The sequence below is a fragment of the Copadichromis virginalis genome, linkage group LG10 (genome assembly GCF_057382275.1).
Source record: "Copadichromis virginalis isolate Kocher_CV1m ecotype Utaka linkage group LG10, C_Virginalis_male_GT1.1, whole genome shotgun sequence".
In the NCBI taxonomy this organism is placed as follows: Eukaryota; Metazoa; Chordata; class Actinopteri; order Cichliformes; family Cichlidae; genus Copadichromis; species Copadichromis virginalis.
In genome coordinates, this window is record NC_140627.1 from 27434730 (window position 1) to 27447018 (window position 12289).

Sequence of the window (12289 nt, forward strand, 5' to 3'; positions counted from 1 at the left end):
AGGCTGTGGAAATCCTGGAACAAAGCACTTTAAACTGTTTTACACTCTTACTTCAGTGAGTGCCTTAGCTGCAGTCCTAGAAACTAGCCACTGAAAAATACAGGTGTGAAAGTCAGCGTCACTGATACACAGGGCTTCCCTGATTACAGTTTTGTGACCTACAGAAAGGTTTTTCAATCTAATGACAAATTTGCTAAGATGACGACAAAAATTAGGTGAGTTTTTAGTGCACACTAGCACTACTAAAAACTCAATCAGAGAACGTATTTTTCCACTAATAAGTATTTTGAATCCCAAAAGTGACAAATGAATTAGCAGCCTAACACAACCATATGCCGGTTCAGTCAAATGCACAGTATATTTCTCATACTTGGGCTGTTCGATATATATCGGATGACGATATGAAAACGTCTATCGTTGCATGTTAAGCTATCGTTTGTTTCATGGTGTCACAAAATAAACTGTTTACGGCAATATTTTTTCAACGTTTTGATGGTCACTGTAGAATTTCTTAAAGTTCTCTCTTTCTCTTATATTTAATATAACCACACTACGGACGGACAAGCGACTGTTTTTATGCGTTGACGTTAGCAACAACGCCGGTAAAAACCATCGCGCGGCTCCGCCGTCCGCTTGTTTATTTACCACGTAAACCTTTCGCAATAAAGCTGAAGATCCTGTTGAGATTTTTCAAAATAAACAGAATCAAGTGAAAGAGTATGCAGAGTGTTTACAGATGAGAAGCAAAAAAGAGCCATTAGGTGCTAAAAAAGAAACCTCAGAATCAAACGTTAGAACGAGTTTTTCCCCGCAACACGCCGTGTAATAAATACTCACAAAGAAAATGTCTAAAAATGTATAGTTTCATCCATCTGTCAAAACACTTGACTCCAGGTACACGACCAGCAAAAACAAAACAAAACACGCAAATCGAGTTGCCCGAGATTCACAGAATTTACAGAAAATGTAAAATGTTTGTGATATATTTCTTTGTCTGGACGATAAATGTCTTATATCAGGATATGAGATTTTGGTCATATTGCACAGCCCTATCTCATATTATGTCATTATTTACATTTTAATACTATTATATAATAAACACATCGCAAGAGTGATTACCACTTCTGGCCCAGAGTCCCCCTGGCAGATGCCTACAGATGGGGGCAATGAGATGCTCGGGCAGCAGCGCCTCGGGACAGAGAGAACGATGGAGAGCTAACAGCCAATCCCTGTTTGTGCACCGTCGACAAAGGCAGCTTCAACTATTAATGACTCTTTCACACGCTCACCTATTGAAACCTTTTAAAACTTTGACTTCTTACAGATAAATGTTGACCGAAGGCTCTTTGTCCATCATCTCGACTCCAGGAGAACTAGACAGGATGTGAGACTGAGCTTTTAGGGAGGGGTAAAAGCGATCACTGTAAAGGGAAAAGCAGGGTGCTTGATTTATAACACAAGATGAAACAACTGCAGTATTTGATCAGGCATCAGTAAAGTAATATATCAGGGATCAGAACTTTTAGAAGAACTCATAATAGCATCAGAGTTGGTCAAAGCTTTAAAAAGAAATACCTTTCTTTTTAAAGCTAACTAACATGGCTGACAAGAGAAACATGGGGACCTGGGGGCAGCAGTATAGCTAAAAGTCAGGCAATCACTAGAGCCCGGTACTTTTCGCTTTTCCAGAAAGTACCAAACCGGCTTTCCTGGAGAGATAATGCTGGGGAGGAAGCTAGAAGACAACACTGTGCATAGGGTTGAATAAAAAACAGCAGGTGTTTTAATGCAAGCAATGATATGCAGCTTATTCGTGTATACCCGTCAGTATTTCTATAGGTTATTGCATTTCAAAAGCTTTTCCTATAAAACTGCAAGACTTGTAACTTACCATTTTTACATTGCTAAGCATATAGCTTTGCAGGAGATCACACCCGAAGCCAGCCATCGCATACAGTAGGTGTTTGTTTAAGTGATGAAGCATAAGCATTAAAAGTCTGCCAAGTACACTCGGATGATATTGCCGCCGTTTTTCTGCACTTGAAGGCTCAGTTGAACAAAGAGAAAATAAAGCAAAACCTGCTCTCTGCACTTTTAGCTCAAAGATTGTCGGTAATCCAACATTAAGAAAATTACTCAGGGCTGACAAGCGTTTGTGTCATCCCTGATGAAGGTTACCGCAGCTAAGCCAAGGCATTTTATATGGAGGCGCTGTCACTCCAAGCATATTTTACATTTTATGCCTTTGGTTGAAACAGGTGGGGGGGGGGGAAGTTATGCAAAGTAAAAAATACTGGGTTTTTTCTTCTCCACCTGAAAATTAACACAACATAAGTATGAAGTGACTTTCAGAGACAAAATACCATCTGTTAATCAGTGCAAGTCCTGAGGGAAGTAAGTTATAACGGTGACAGGCTATAAATAACACAGAGTCCCATGCTGACAATAAAGAAAACTGGAACATCAATAAACACAGTATCTATTCCAAATAAAAATCGGTGCTTGTAGCTCTCCAGGCATTTCAAGGAGGACAGGGACATCATGCTGGGATTCTGTTGCGCAGCAATGTAGTCCATCGTCACCTTGGGCAACCTCACCAGACTTGGCAGCCTCACTTAAAGAGCTCAGTAAAAGGGAAAAAAAATATAGGGAGTCCACTGCCAAAGGAGCACAGATCATTAGTTCTTATGTAGAAAATCTGGTGAGGTTGGGGCTAAGCAAGTATGCTGAGGAGTGCCACAACAAACACCTGAATATTCTCTATCACCTTGCAAAACTCACACGAGCAGCATCCCGGTTAGCCTTAGAGCAACAGCAGCTTGTTTGAAATCACAGCCACTCCCACAGATATTTCACCTTCTTGGATGGGATCTTAGGGAACATCAAGCATTGTTTATCTGAATTCATTAGAAGCTGATGCTGCTTCACTCTGCCAAAATGCCAGAGTTTAGCCTAAGGAAACTGGAGAAGTATTTTGTTTCAGACCCCGTTTCTTTAACCAGAACAGAAGAAAAGACCACAACAAAAAGGATCAGAAACAAGATTTTACTGAGCTGAAATGGATGGCTAAGCAGAAAGTGTGTCAACAAGCTCAGTGAAGGCATATTTTCATTTTGACAAGAAAAGTCCCGCCACAAAAATGTGGCTTTCATGAATAACTTCATTTTGGAAAAAAAATACATATATACACACACACACACACACACACACACACACACACACACACGTAAATATATATATATATATATATATATATATATATATATATATATAGATACACATGCATATTTGCATGGTATATAATCATAATGCTTATGGTTTTGTTATAAAGACATGTTGTTTTAACCATGGATGACTGTGCTGGGTTGCCTTGCGTCTGAATTAACTACATATTGTATTGATTTTTCTGCTGCCTTTAGGCGTCGCCACAACAGATCGTCTACCTCCGTCTCACCCTATCTCTAGCATCCTCCTCTGTCACATCGACCCTCTGCATGTCCTCCTCCGCTACATCCATGAATCTTCTCTATGCACTTCCTCTTTTCCTCAGCTCCATATTGCCCGTGCCTCTGATGTACTCGTTTCTAATCCTGTCCATCCCGGTCAGCTCTGCCACCTCCAGCTCCACTTCCTTTTTTGTCAGTGTCACCCTCTCCACTCATACATCATAGCAGGTTTCACTGCCATCTTGTAAACCTTCTCTTTCACTCTTGCTGCTATCTTTTGTCACAAATGACCCCCTGACACTCGTCTCCACCCACTGCACCCTGGCTGACCCCGTCTTCACTACCACTGCTCCTTCCATCTTCACTGTTACACCTGTCTACTTCCCATTAGACATACATATTCTGTCTTGCTTCTAGTGCCTTTTCATTCCTCTTCTCTCCAGAGCATAGCTCCACAGCTCCAGCTCTACAGATTATCCTCCACCTGCTCCCTGTCTGCAAGTATCACAGTGTATGGAGACTCATGGCTGACCTCTTCCATCATCCTGCAGCTTATCGCACCCCCACCCTGAATCCATTTCCCACTCCTTCCATACACCATGCTACAAGTTGTGGTAAGTAATGTAATATTAAATTTGTTTGTACTGACTCATCAAACTTTAAGTTACCATTAGATGAGTCATTGTGCATTAACTCATCTAATGGTAACTTAAAAATTCATGTTACATTAGTTAGTATTACTCGTGGCATTCCATTAGAACATAATGACATAATGTGAATATACATGACTAAAGGCTACCTTCCTCTGTGAATATTATATCTGCTTGAGAATTTTGGGAGACATTACTTCATTGACATCAGTTGTCCATTTAGTTACACACTCTGAAGACAGCATTAAGATCTGAAAATCATGTTCAATGTTGCGCTCAATGGCAAAGGAAGGGGCTGCTGATTGGGTTGCATAACAAGTCCGTCTCTTTTTTTCTGGGTTTTTTCCCCCACATTCAATTCTCTATAGGACGCCTTCAGAGCTCACACAATAAAAATCACTCATGGGTTCTATTCATGTCCTGATTAATATGCAAAGACAGCCTATCCTCATCTAACAGTCAGAAGAAATATTATAGCCAGTCAAGTCATTTTGAGCTCATCTGGATGGAATTATCAGCACTTTCAGAAGCTCTGTGATATGACATGAATTTATGGATTATGTAAAACTTGTATCATCTGCATTTCAAAGTTTTTAGACTTTACGTGCCTCTTTATCATCCACGGACGAAGAACTTCTAATGGCTTAGTGACTGGAATCAAATTAAAACTGTCTTTGTGTTCCTGTGTTAAAAACCCCCAGAAATTATTGTTTTTTTGTAATTACGCTTAAAAGTGTTTGTAAAGTGTTGTTCAAATTTGGGGATTTCAGCTCGATTTAACGGCCACACAGTGAAGCTGAACAGCACAGTTCCATTAAATATTAACAGTTTGGTGGAGCAATAACAGATTTTGCACAGATAAGCAAACCCATATGTGCAGGTACGTATTGTATATCTGTGGTACAGAGAGCAGTTTTTACAGCGGGAAATGCACTACATACACTTAATAACATCACACTGAAAAGAAATGTTGAGTGTCAGTAAACTAAATAATATTACTGACAAAAGACTGAGTGGAGTCTGGAAAGAATGAAGAACTGACATTAGTCACCATCACTCATCTCCTCAGTCCGGCTTTTTCCCTTGCTGCTGATGTGGAACCAGCAAGTGCAGATAACACTGAGGGGGTGGCTGCTGTCTCAGACTGTAGATAAGTCTAAAAGAATCTGCCAAATTCAAATATACTTGGCAACTCAAGCTAGCACCTAGGCTACAGACAGGCAGCTCTCATTTTAACTTGATTGTACTAGCCTAACAAATGTTCTGTGTTTGTGTAAAAGCATACCAACAGTGGATGTAAATAAGTGTTAACATCCTTTTCTATTAGTGAGATTAGGGACTTATAGTGGGTTCTGGCTGCAACGGCACTTAACGAGCATTGTTGTTGTCACATCTAAATGGACTGGTACTTGTTCAGTGCTTTTCTACTCAATTTGAGACCCCAAAGCGTTTTCTTACCACAAGCCTCATTCACCCATTCATACACACATTAACCTAAGTGGGGTTTTTTTCGTAATGTCCAAACACTCAGACTCCAATGGATGCATCGAGGGCAACTCGGGGTCCAGTATCTTGCCCAAGGATACTTCAACATGCAGAATGGAGGAGGCACAGATAAGGCCACCGACCTTCTGATTAGTACATGATCTACTCTACCTCCTGAACACACCCATCTAGAAAAATTATATCCAAGTGGCTGTACACAGGTCTTTGATAGTTGAGTGTCACTGTGTTTCATGTGACATGTTTGAATCGTGATCATGATGAAGTAAAGTTTATCACCAGTACTGTCTGGGGCAAACAGCAACCTCCAGGTCTGGAGAACGAAGCCAAGGCATAAGTGCCAAAAACTGCATTTCCTCTAATGCCCACTCAAAAAGCGAACGAATCCACATAGAGTCCTGTGTTTAAAACAGCCAATTTCACAGGATTAAAAAGCATGTTTACAGCCTTGTACACAAAGCAGTTAGGGCCTCCATAGTTCCCCCCTTCGTGGCAAGTGTACAGGGGTGCATTTTCTAAAACCCATCCATCTGCATATTGGAGCTGGTGTGCAGATGGATGCTGTGACTGACAGGGGTTCCAACACAGACTGCTGGACTACTCAAAGTCAATTAATGCACCTCTCCACCATGTCTGTGCTGTTGTTGCCTGTTGGAGCATTTTAAAAGGAATTATCTAACAGACTGTGCTGTGTGGTACAAACGATTCAAGGAGTTTCTGCTTCAGTTTTAGTGAGTTAAATTTGCACTAATTAGCAGATAATGTAACTCAGACACACAGGGCTCTGTGTCTGTGCTGCTGTGTGGGCTGTTTTGAGTTGAACTCTCAGGGGAGAAAGGATGATATGACATATAATAAAAGCTGCAAAAGATGGAGATCAATAAACAAATCAAGGGGGGGGGAGCACAGCAAGAAGGGAAAAAAAGAAAGCTATAGGGCGAAAATGTAGACGCAGTAATGACTGAACTTTATGTAAATGTAGGCAGCAGCAAAGAACTCACATCTTGAGAATCAACTTGCAATTATGATGACAAGTCACTTGATCTGTTGCTCTCTTACATAAACTGTACGGCGACACAGGCATGCAGTATTTAGCTAAACAGAAGCTGAATCCAAGTAGGAGTACTGCTATAATCTGAACAGTCCATGTACTGACGAGAATTTGATCATAACAAGCCGTAATAGTACATTAGTACAAAGTGTCTCCAAGCCAAATGGTGCATGGACCAGAGTGCAACTACGGAGCAAAGCTTGAAAGAGCCAGAATCTAGTTTTATTTAAAGAGCGGACTAAAAATGCCTTATAATTTTCCTGTGTTTGGCTGCTTTTTCCAGTTCCCCTAAGTCAAAAATAGCCTGTATTATTTTCATAGTGGCTTTGAACCCACCACAGCAGTTAAAGTCCCATATGTTAGCCATTTAGGATTTGTGTATTTTCTCCCTCAAAATGTTAAGCTAAAGTTTTTCTTCCCTTCTGTAGTTCAGCTGACTGATTAAAGTACACACATGCTGCTTTACAGCCAGAACAGTACATGGATTTGCACTGCTTGCAGTTTCATATAACTGTATGAACTGAATGGCAAGTGCACATCAGCATCTAGCCTGCCTTCAGCCTGCAAACTTGTTGTTTCAGGAACAAAAAGAATAAAGAAATCCAACAGAGGCAATCCACTTTCAGCAAGAGAGAGAACACTGCCATTCTGTCAGATGCTAAAACACTGCACAGCGGTTTGCAATATCATGTGAAAAGGCGATTAAACTCAATAACATCCATTCGCTTCTCCTTTTTTTTTTCAGGGTCGCGGGGGGCGCTGGAGCCTATCCCAGCTGTCATAGGGCGAGAGGCGGGGTACACCCTGGACCGGTCGCCAGTCTGTCGCAGGGCCAACACACAGGGACAGACAACCATTCGCGCTCACATTCACTCGCACATTTACACCTAACGGCAATTTGGATTTTCCAATTAACCTATCCCCACAAGCTGCATGTCTTTGGACGGTGGGAGGAAGCCGGAGTACCCGGAGGGAACCCACGCAAACACGGGGAGGACATGCAAACTCCACACAGAAAGACCCCGGCCTGATGTTGGAATTGAACTCAGGACCTTCTTGCTGTACGGCAACAGTGCTAACCACCGTGCCACCGTGCTGCCTAATTATGTAATTTGATCATAAATATATTTTATCCTCAAGTCAGACTAATCAATCAGGAATGCCCAGTAGTACATATTTTACATATTTGGTCAGTGCAGGGCGCTGCTGGACGATGCTGAGCTGCAGTGCAATAAAAGCCAGTTTAAACTTTTACTGGAAGGCAACCCTGCGTTGGTTTCTCTACAGCCAACAGCACAGAGCATGAAAGGGTTAAAAAAAAGAATAGAAATGCCTCAGATCTGTAACTTCACATTCTTGAAGTCATAAATCTGAGGCGGTGTCATTTTCACTTTAATAAACGGGGCTTCTTTTCCCCTCAGATTACCCTGCATCACCTTCTACTTTTTCCAGTTTCAAACTGATCACCACCATGGATGCGGTGGCTTAATTCAGTAACACAGTCAGAACGGGCACTGCACACTCGACTTGAATTTAAGTCGAGAAAGATCACTACCTGTGTCGACTCCTAAAACTGCATTATAATGCAGTTACATCTTGGAAGGTGGTGTAGCTCTGCATTCTAATGTTTGGCGCGAGCCTCAAAAATGTAATTATCATCGAACTGGAACAGAAACTGGAAATCAATAAATGTAATTAAATTGCTCAGCCCTCAAAGTGTGTGATACTGTCATTACCCCTTCAATATACCCCGAGTCCATCAAATAATGCGATCAATTTATTTGAATTTCTCCTTGTTGCAAGAGGGTACAGCTAAGGCACAGTTGTCTAATTATCTCCCTCTTGGTTCCTTTCTCTTTCCCTCCCCTGCGGAGGCGCGGTAAATTGTGGGGGTGTCAGAATATTTCGGCAGGGTCATGAATCATATAGAAGAAATGAAAACATCCCAGCACCACTCTCTAAACCCACATCAGTGACAGGGTGCCCAAGTGTTTGGGTGCTGATTTGGAAATACCTCCAAAAATATTCTGGAAAACTTTCAAAAGCCAGCGCCAAGTGATGCAGTTTAAGGTTCATAGAAACCACAAACATCAGCCGGCACACGCATTATCCCAACACAGCCCATTAGATCCTCGCTCAGCTTGTTGAAAGTATTTTAAGTAGTTTTTTTTTTCCCAACAGAAATCACAGCATTTTTTTTCCCAGCGATAAAAATGTAAAGTGCATTTTTTTGGTTGCTGTTTGTGAAGTGCAAAATGTCAAATCCTGTGTTTTAAAAGTTTGGACAGTAATCAATAAATCAATATTTTATATAACTTCAAGTATCAACATCACTATCACACTCAAAAACCACCAGATCATACAAACAAGAAAAACAAAAGCGGAGCCCCTTTGGGGGCACGCCCAGCACCACATGGAGGCCAGCTTAGGTTTTATGTACCAAAACAAGAAAAATACCATCCAACATACACAGTAATGATCCACCTTCTTCAAATTTTGTCGTCTTATCCACTCAATTTCCCCAGTCCACATTATTTTAGGCTATATACATTATTTTCCTGTGCGTAGACCCACATTCTTCATGCTCGATTTCCCTAAATTCTGCAAAGACAGGGCTGTTGGCTTCAGCACAACTGTGAAATAAATGTATTATTTAGCCAGACTGAGACTACTGCATGGATAATTCAATACAGTCTCACAGTGCTACATCTATGAACTTTAAACTAATGATGCGTGCTCGGGGAAAAGTGACTTAACAGTCTACCCCAAATAATGTGTCATGGCCGTGTGGCACAAACACAAGGCAAGGAAAGGAAAGGAAGAAAGGAAAGGAGTCAAATGTCAATAAATCGAAACAGGCATAGCCAGATGATAGGCTACTTTTTTAGCACATGAAAAGATTTGCCTTCTGGTTATTTTAACTGTACCTTCAGTCATTTCATCCAGACTCAGTGGCTGTATTGGCTGCAGTTAATCTCAGTAGGGGAGAAGAAAATGCTTCTTTTTTTTATTTTGTTTTTTGCCATAGACAAGAAAAGCATAGACCTGTAGAGCACTGAGAAACAACAGTGCAACTGAGGCCCCGGGTTAGAATAATCATTTTACACCATAATGTACACTAAATTGAATCAAATTATAACATCAAACTATTCTTCCGCTCTCCAAGGACCCCTGGGGGTCCTCAAACTCCTCTTTGAGCACTCAGTTGCAGTGTATGGAATGGGGAGGTGAATGCAGGGAGGAGAGAAGGATGTGGGTGGTGGGAGAGGTGGGGGCTTTGGGGGGAAAAATGGGTCCCCCTCCCGCCCTATATAACCATGAGAGCTCTGGGATTGGATGCTATTGTATACATTGAAAGACTATTCAGTCTACCTCACTGGATGACGAATTTCCCCTCAACCAACGAAATTAAAAAGTACGATCAAATCAGTCTGGGTCTGTGCCGAAGTCGACATCATTTTGCGCATGGAGGTTAGAAAAAAACAAGTACCTCGCTACTAAGTTAGAAACTACAGAGTCCTTTTTGGCCAGAAAAACAACAAAAACAGAGGCAATACCTCAGTGTCGACCTATATGATCAGAGCAGGGATGCAAAAACTAAACTCCCGCACGGACACATAGCACAGCTACTGGTTATGTGCCAAATCCGATCGTGGCACAAGTGGAAATTTGTGCGTGCATCTTATCGATCTATTCGATAGTTTTAAGCGCATGCGTACGGAAAACAAATTGAATATTAAGGTAATAAAGAGAAAAAAAGGGCAGTAAATCTGTTTCCAGTGGGCTAAAACAAAGCGTTCCCGCTAATAGCGATCGGCTCTCCGGACACCCCATCCTCGGTGCGTCACGTCTGACCCAGCAGAACTGAGAAAGCCGAGGTGGACTTTTGAATGACAGTATATTCGTTTGCCGTTGACGTTTGCAGCGACTTAAGAGGCTATAAGCAATAAGCTGGCTGCTGACATAAAGGGGACCACAAAAAGCGCCCCACTACACCACCGGTCTCTGGAAGCATCCTCCTCTATTTACCCACAGGGACGAACTCAGGAGCTTAACTTCCACAGCACGCAGTACGAGTGGGGATTTTTATTATTATTATTAAAAATATGTTGCATAACTTAACTTAGGGAGAACAGTCACCCCGAATGAAAGAGACTGGTCGTCTGCACTTCTCTGTGTTGTGCAGGGATATTCAAAATGCACCGAGATACGCGCCTCTATCAAACTGTATAACCCCAAAACTGAATAAAATGCGCCCTGCTAAGTAATTCATGTCGCTTTCCCTCAGAGAGGGGGAGATGCCTCACTTTTTAGAGAACTTTTGGGATAACTGTGAATTTTGCAGCGCTCGAGCTCCAAATCCAGCGCCACTGTCCGGAGTCAGTGACAAGGATGCCGCCGGTGGGACCAGAGGATGCTGCTCTAGAATCAACACGTCTCGGCCTGCGCTTTCACACAGATTTGCTTTGCCTACAGCTGGATATTAATCCCCACACAACCTAATATTAGACTAGAACAAGAAATAACTCATTTTACCTGCACAGCCGATGAATAACAATCCCCAGATGAGGTCCCTTATTTGAAGCATTGTAATGTGTCACACAGCTATTCTCCTTGAAGAGCAGACGCACTTTAAAACAAGAGAGGTGTCTCTAGTGATGGGGGGGAAACAGTCTTTCCAGGGACAACAACTGATACCAGGCGGATTTTTGGTCCTTCTTGCTACCCGTGTTCGCGCCGCGGCACAACGAGAGTGACAGGCTGAAACCGTAGCACGCACTCGCGCACGCATGCACTCAATAGATACCAGCACGAATTACTCCGCCCGGTAGGCTATAACCCCCCACACACAGAGAGACACACACGGAGGGGGCGGGCTGAGGTGAATTCAGTAACAAAGTAGTGCGCGGAGCTGTCTGTGCAGACGGCAGATGGCAGAGGCTGTAATTCGGATTACTGAGCTTGCAAACCGGCTAACTATGATTTAAAACACATAGAGTGACATATTGGTTCTAATTAAAAGTGTTATAGAGACTGCTAGAATAGCTTAATACTAAACGAATGACTGAATTTCCAAATAGTGATGGATAGTTCACAATGACAATATTTTATTCCATTTTATTTAAAAAATAATAATAATAATTCTGAGGTGATATTGTTTATATTAATATATTAATATGGTTCGTATATGTGGTGAGTAGTGTTGTGAAGCATCTCAATAGCTACTGTTGGACAGTAATAAGCAGACACCCAGGGTGTTTTCTTTTTGTTTGTGGTCAGAAGTTTACATCCACTCATCATGTGCATGACTGTCATGGTAATTTGGGCCTTTCATTTCTTTGAACTGTTCTTTCACCAGGGTGAAATGACTGTACTTTTTCACTCACTGTGGGTGTATACACCACTCTGCATTTAATCATTAGTTACTATTAATCTCTGTCTCTCTTCCACAGCGTCTTTTGTCCTGTCTTCCTCCCATCACCCGCAACCAGTAGCGGCAGATGGCTGCCCCTCCCTTTGCCTGGCTCTGCTGGAGGTTTCTTCCTGTTAAATGGGAGTTTTTCCTTCCTGTTGTTGCCGACTGCTTGCTCAAAAGAAGTTGTTTGATTGTTTGGGTTTTGTCTCTACTATTATAAGTT

The 12289-nt window shown here is 41.9% G+C and overlaps 1 protein-coding gene across 5 annotated transcripts in view; it reads right to left on the bottom strand.

Annotated features, from left to right (window-relative positions):
* The window catches only part of ncam1a (neural cell adhesion molecule 1a), a 277809-nt gene extending 266361 nt beyond the window's left edge, over positions 1-11448 (bottom strand). The window contains exon 1 of one of the 5 annotated variants that reach the window (XM_085470930.1): positions 11187-11448. In XM_085470930.1, the coding sequence (XP_085327056.1) occupies positions 11187-11238 (52 nt within the window). In that variant the 5' untranslated portion in view covers positions 11239-11448. The remainder of the gene's footprint in view (positions 1-11186) is intronic. The other 4 variants (XM_085470926.1, XM_085470927.1, XM_085470928.1 and 1 more) reach the window with 4 other exon arrangements.
* Between the last annotated feature and the right edge of the window lie 841 nt (positions 11449-12289).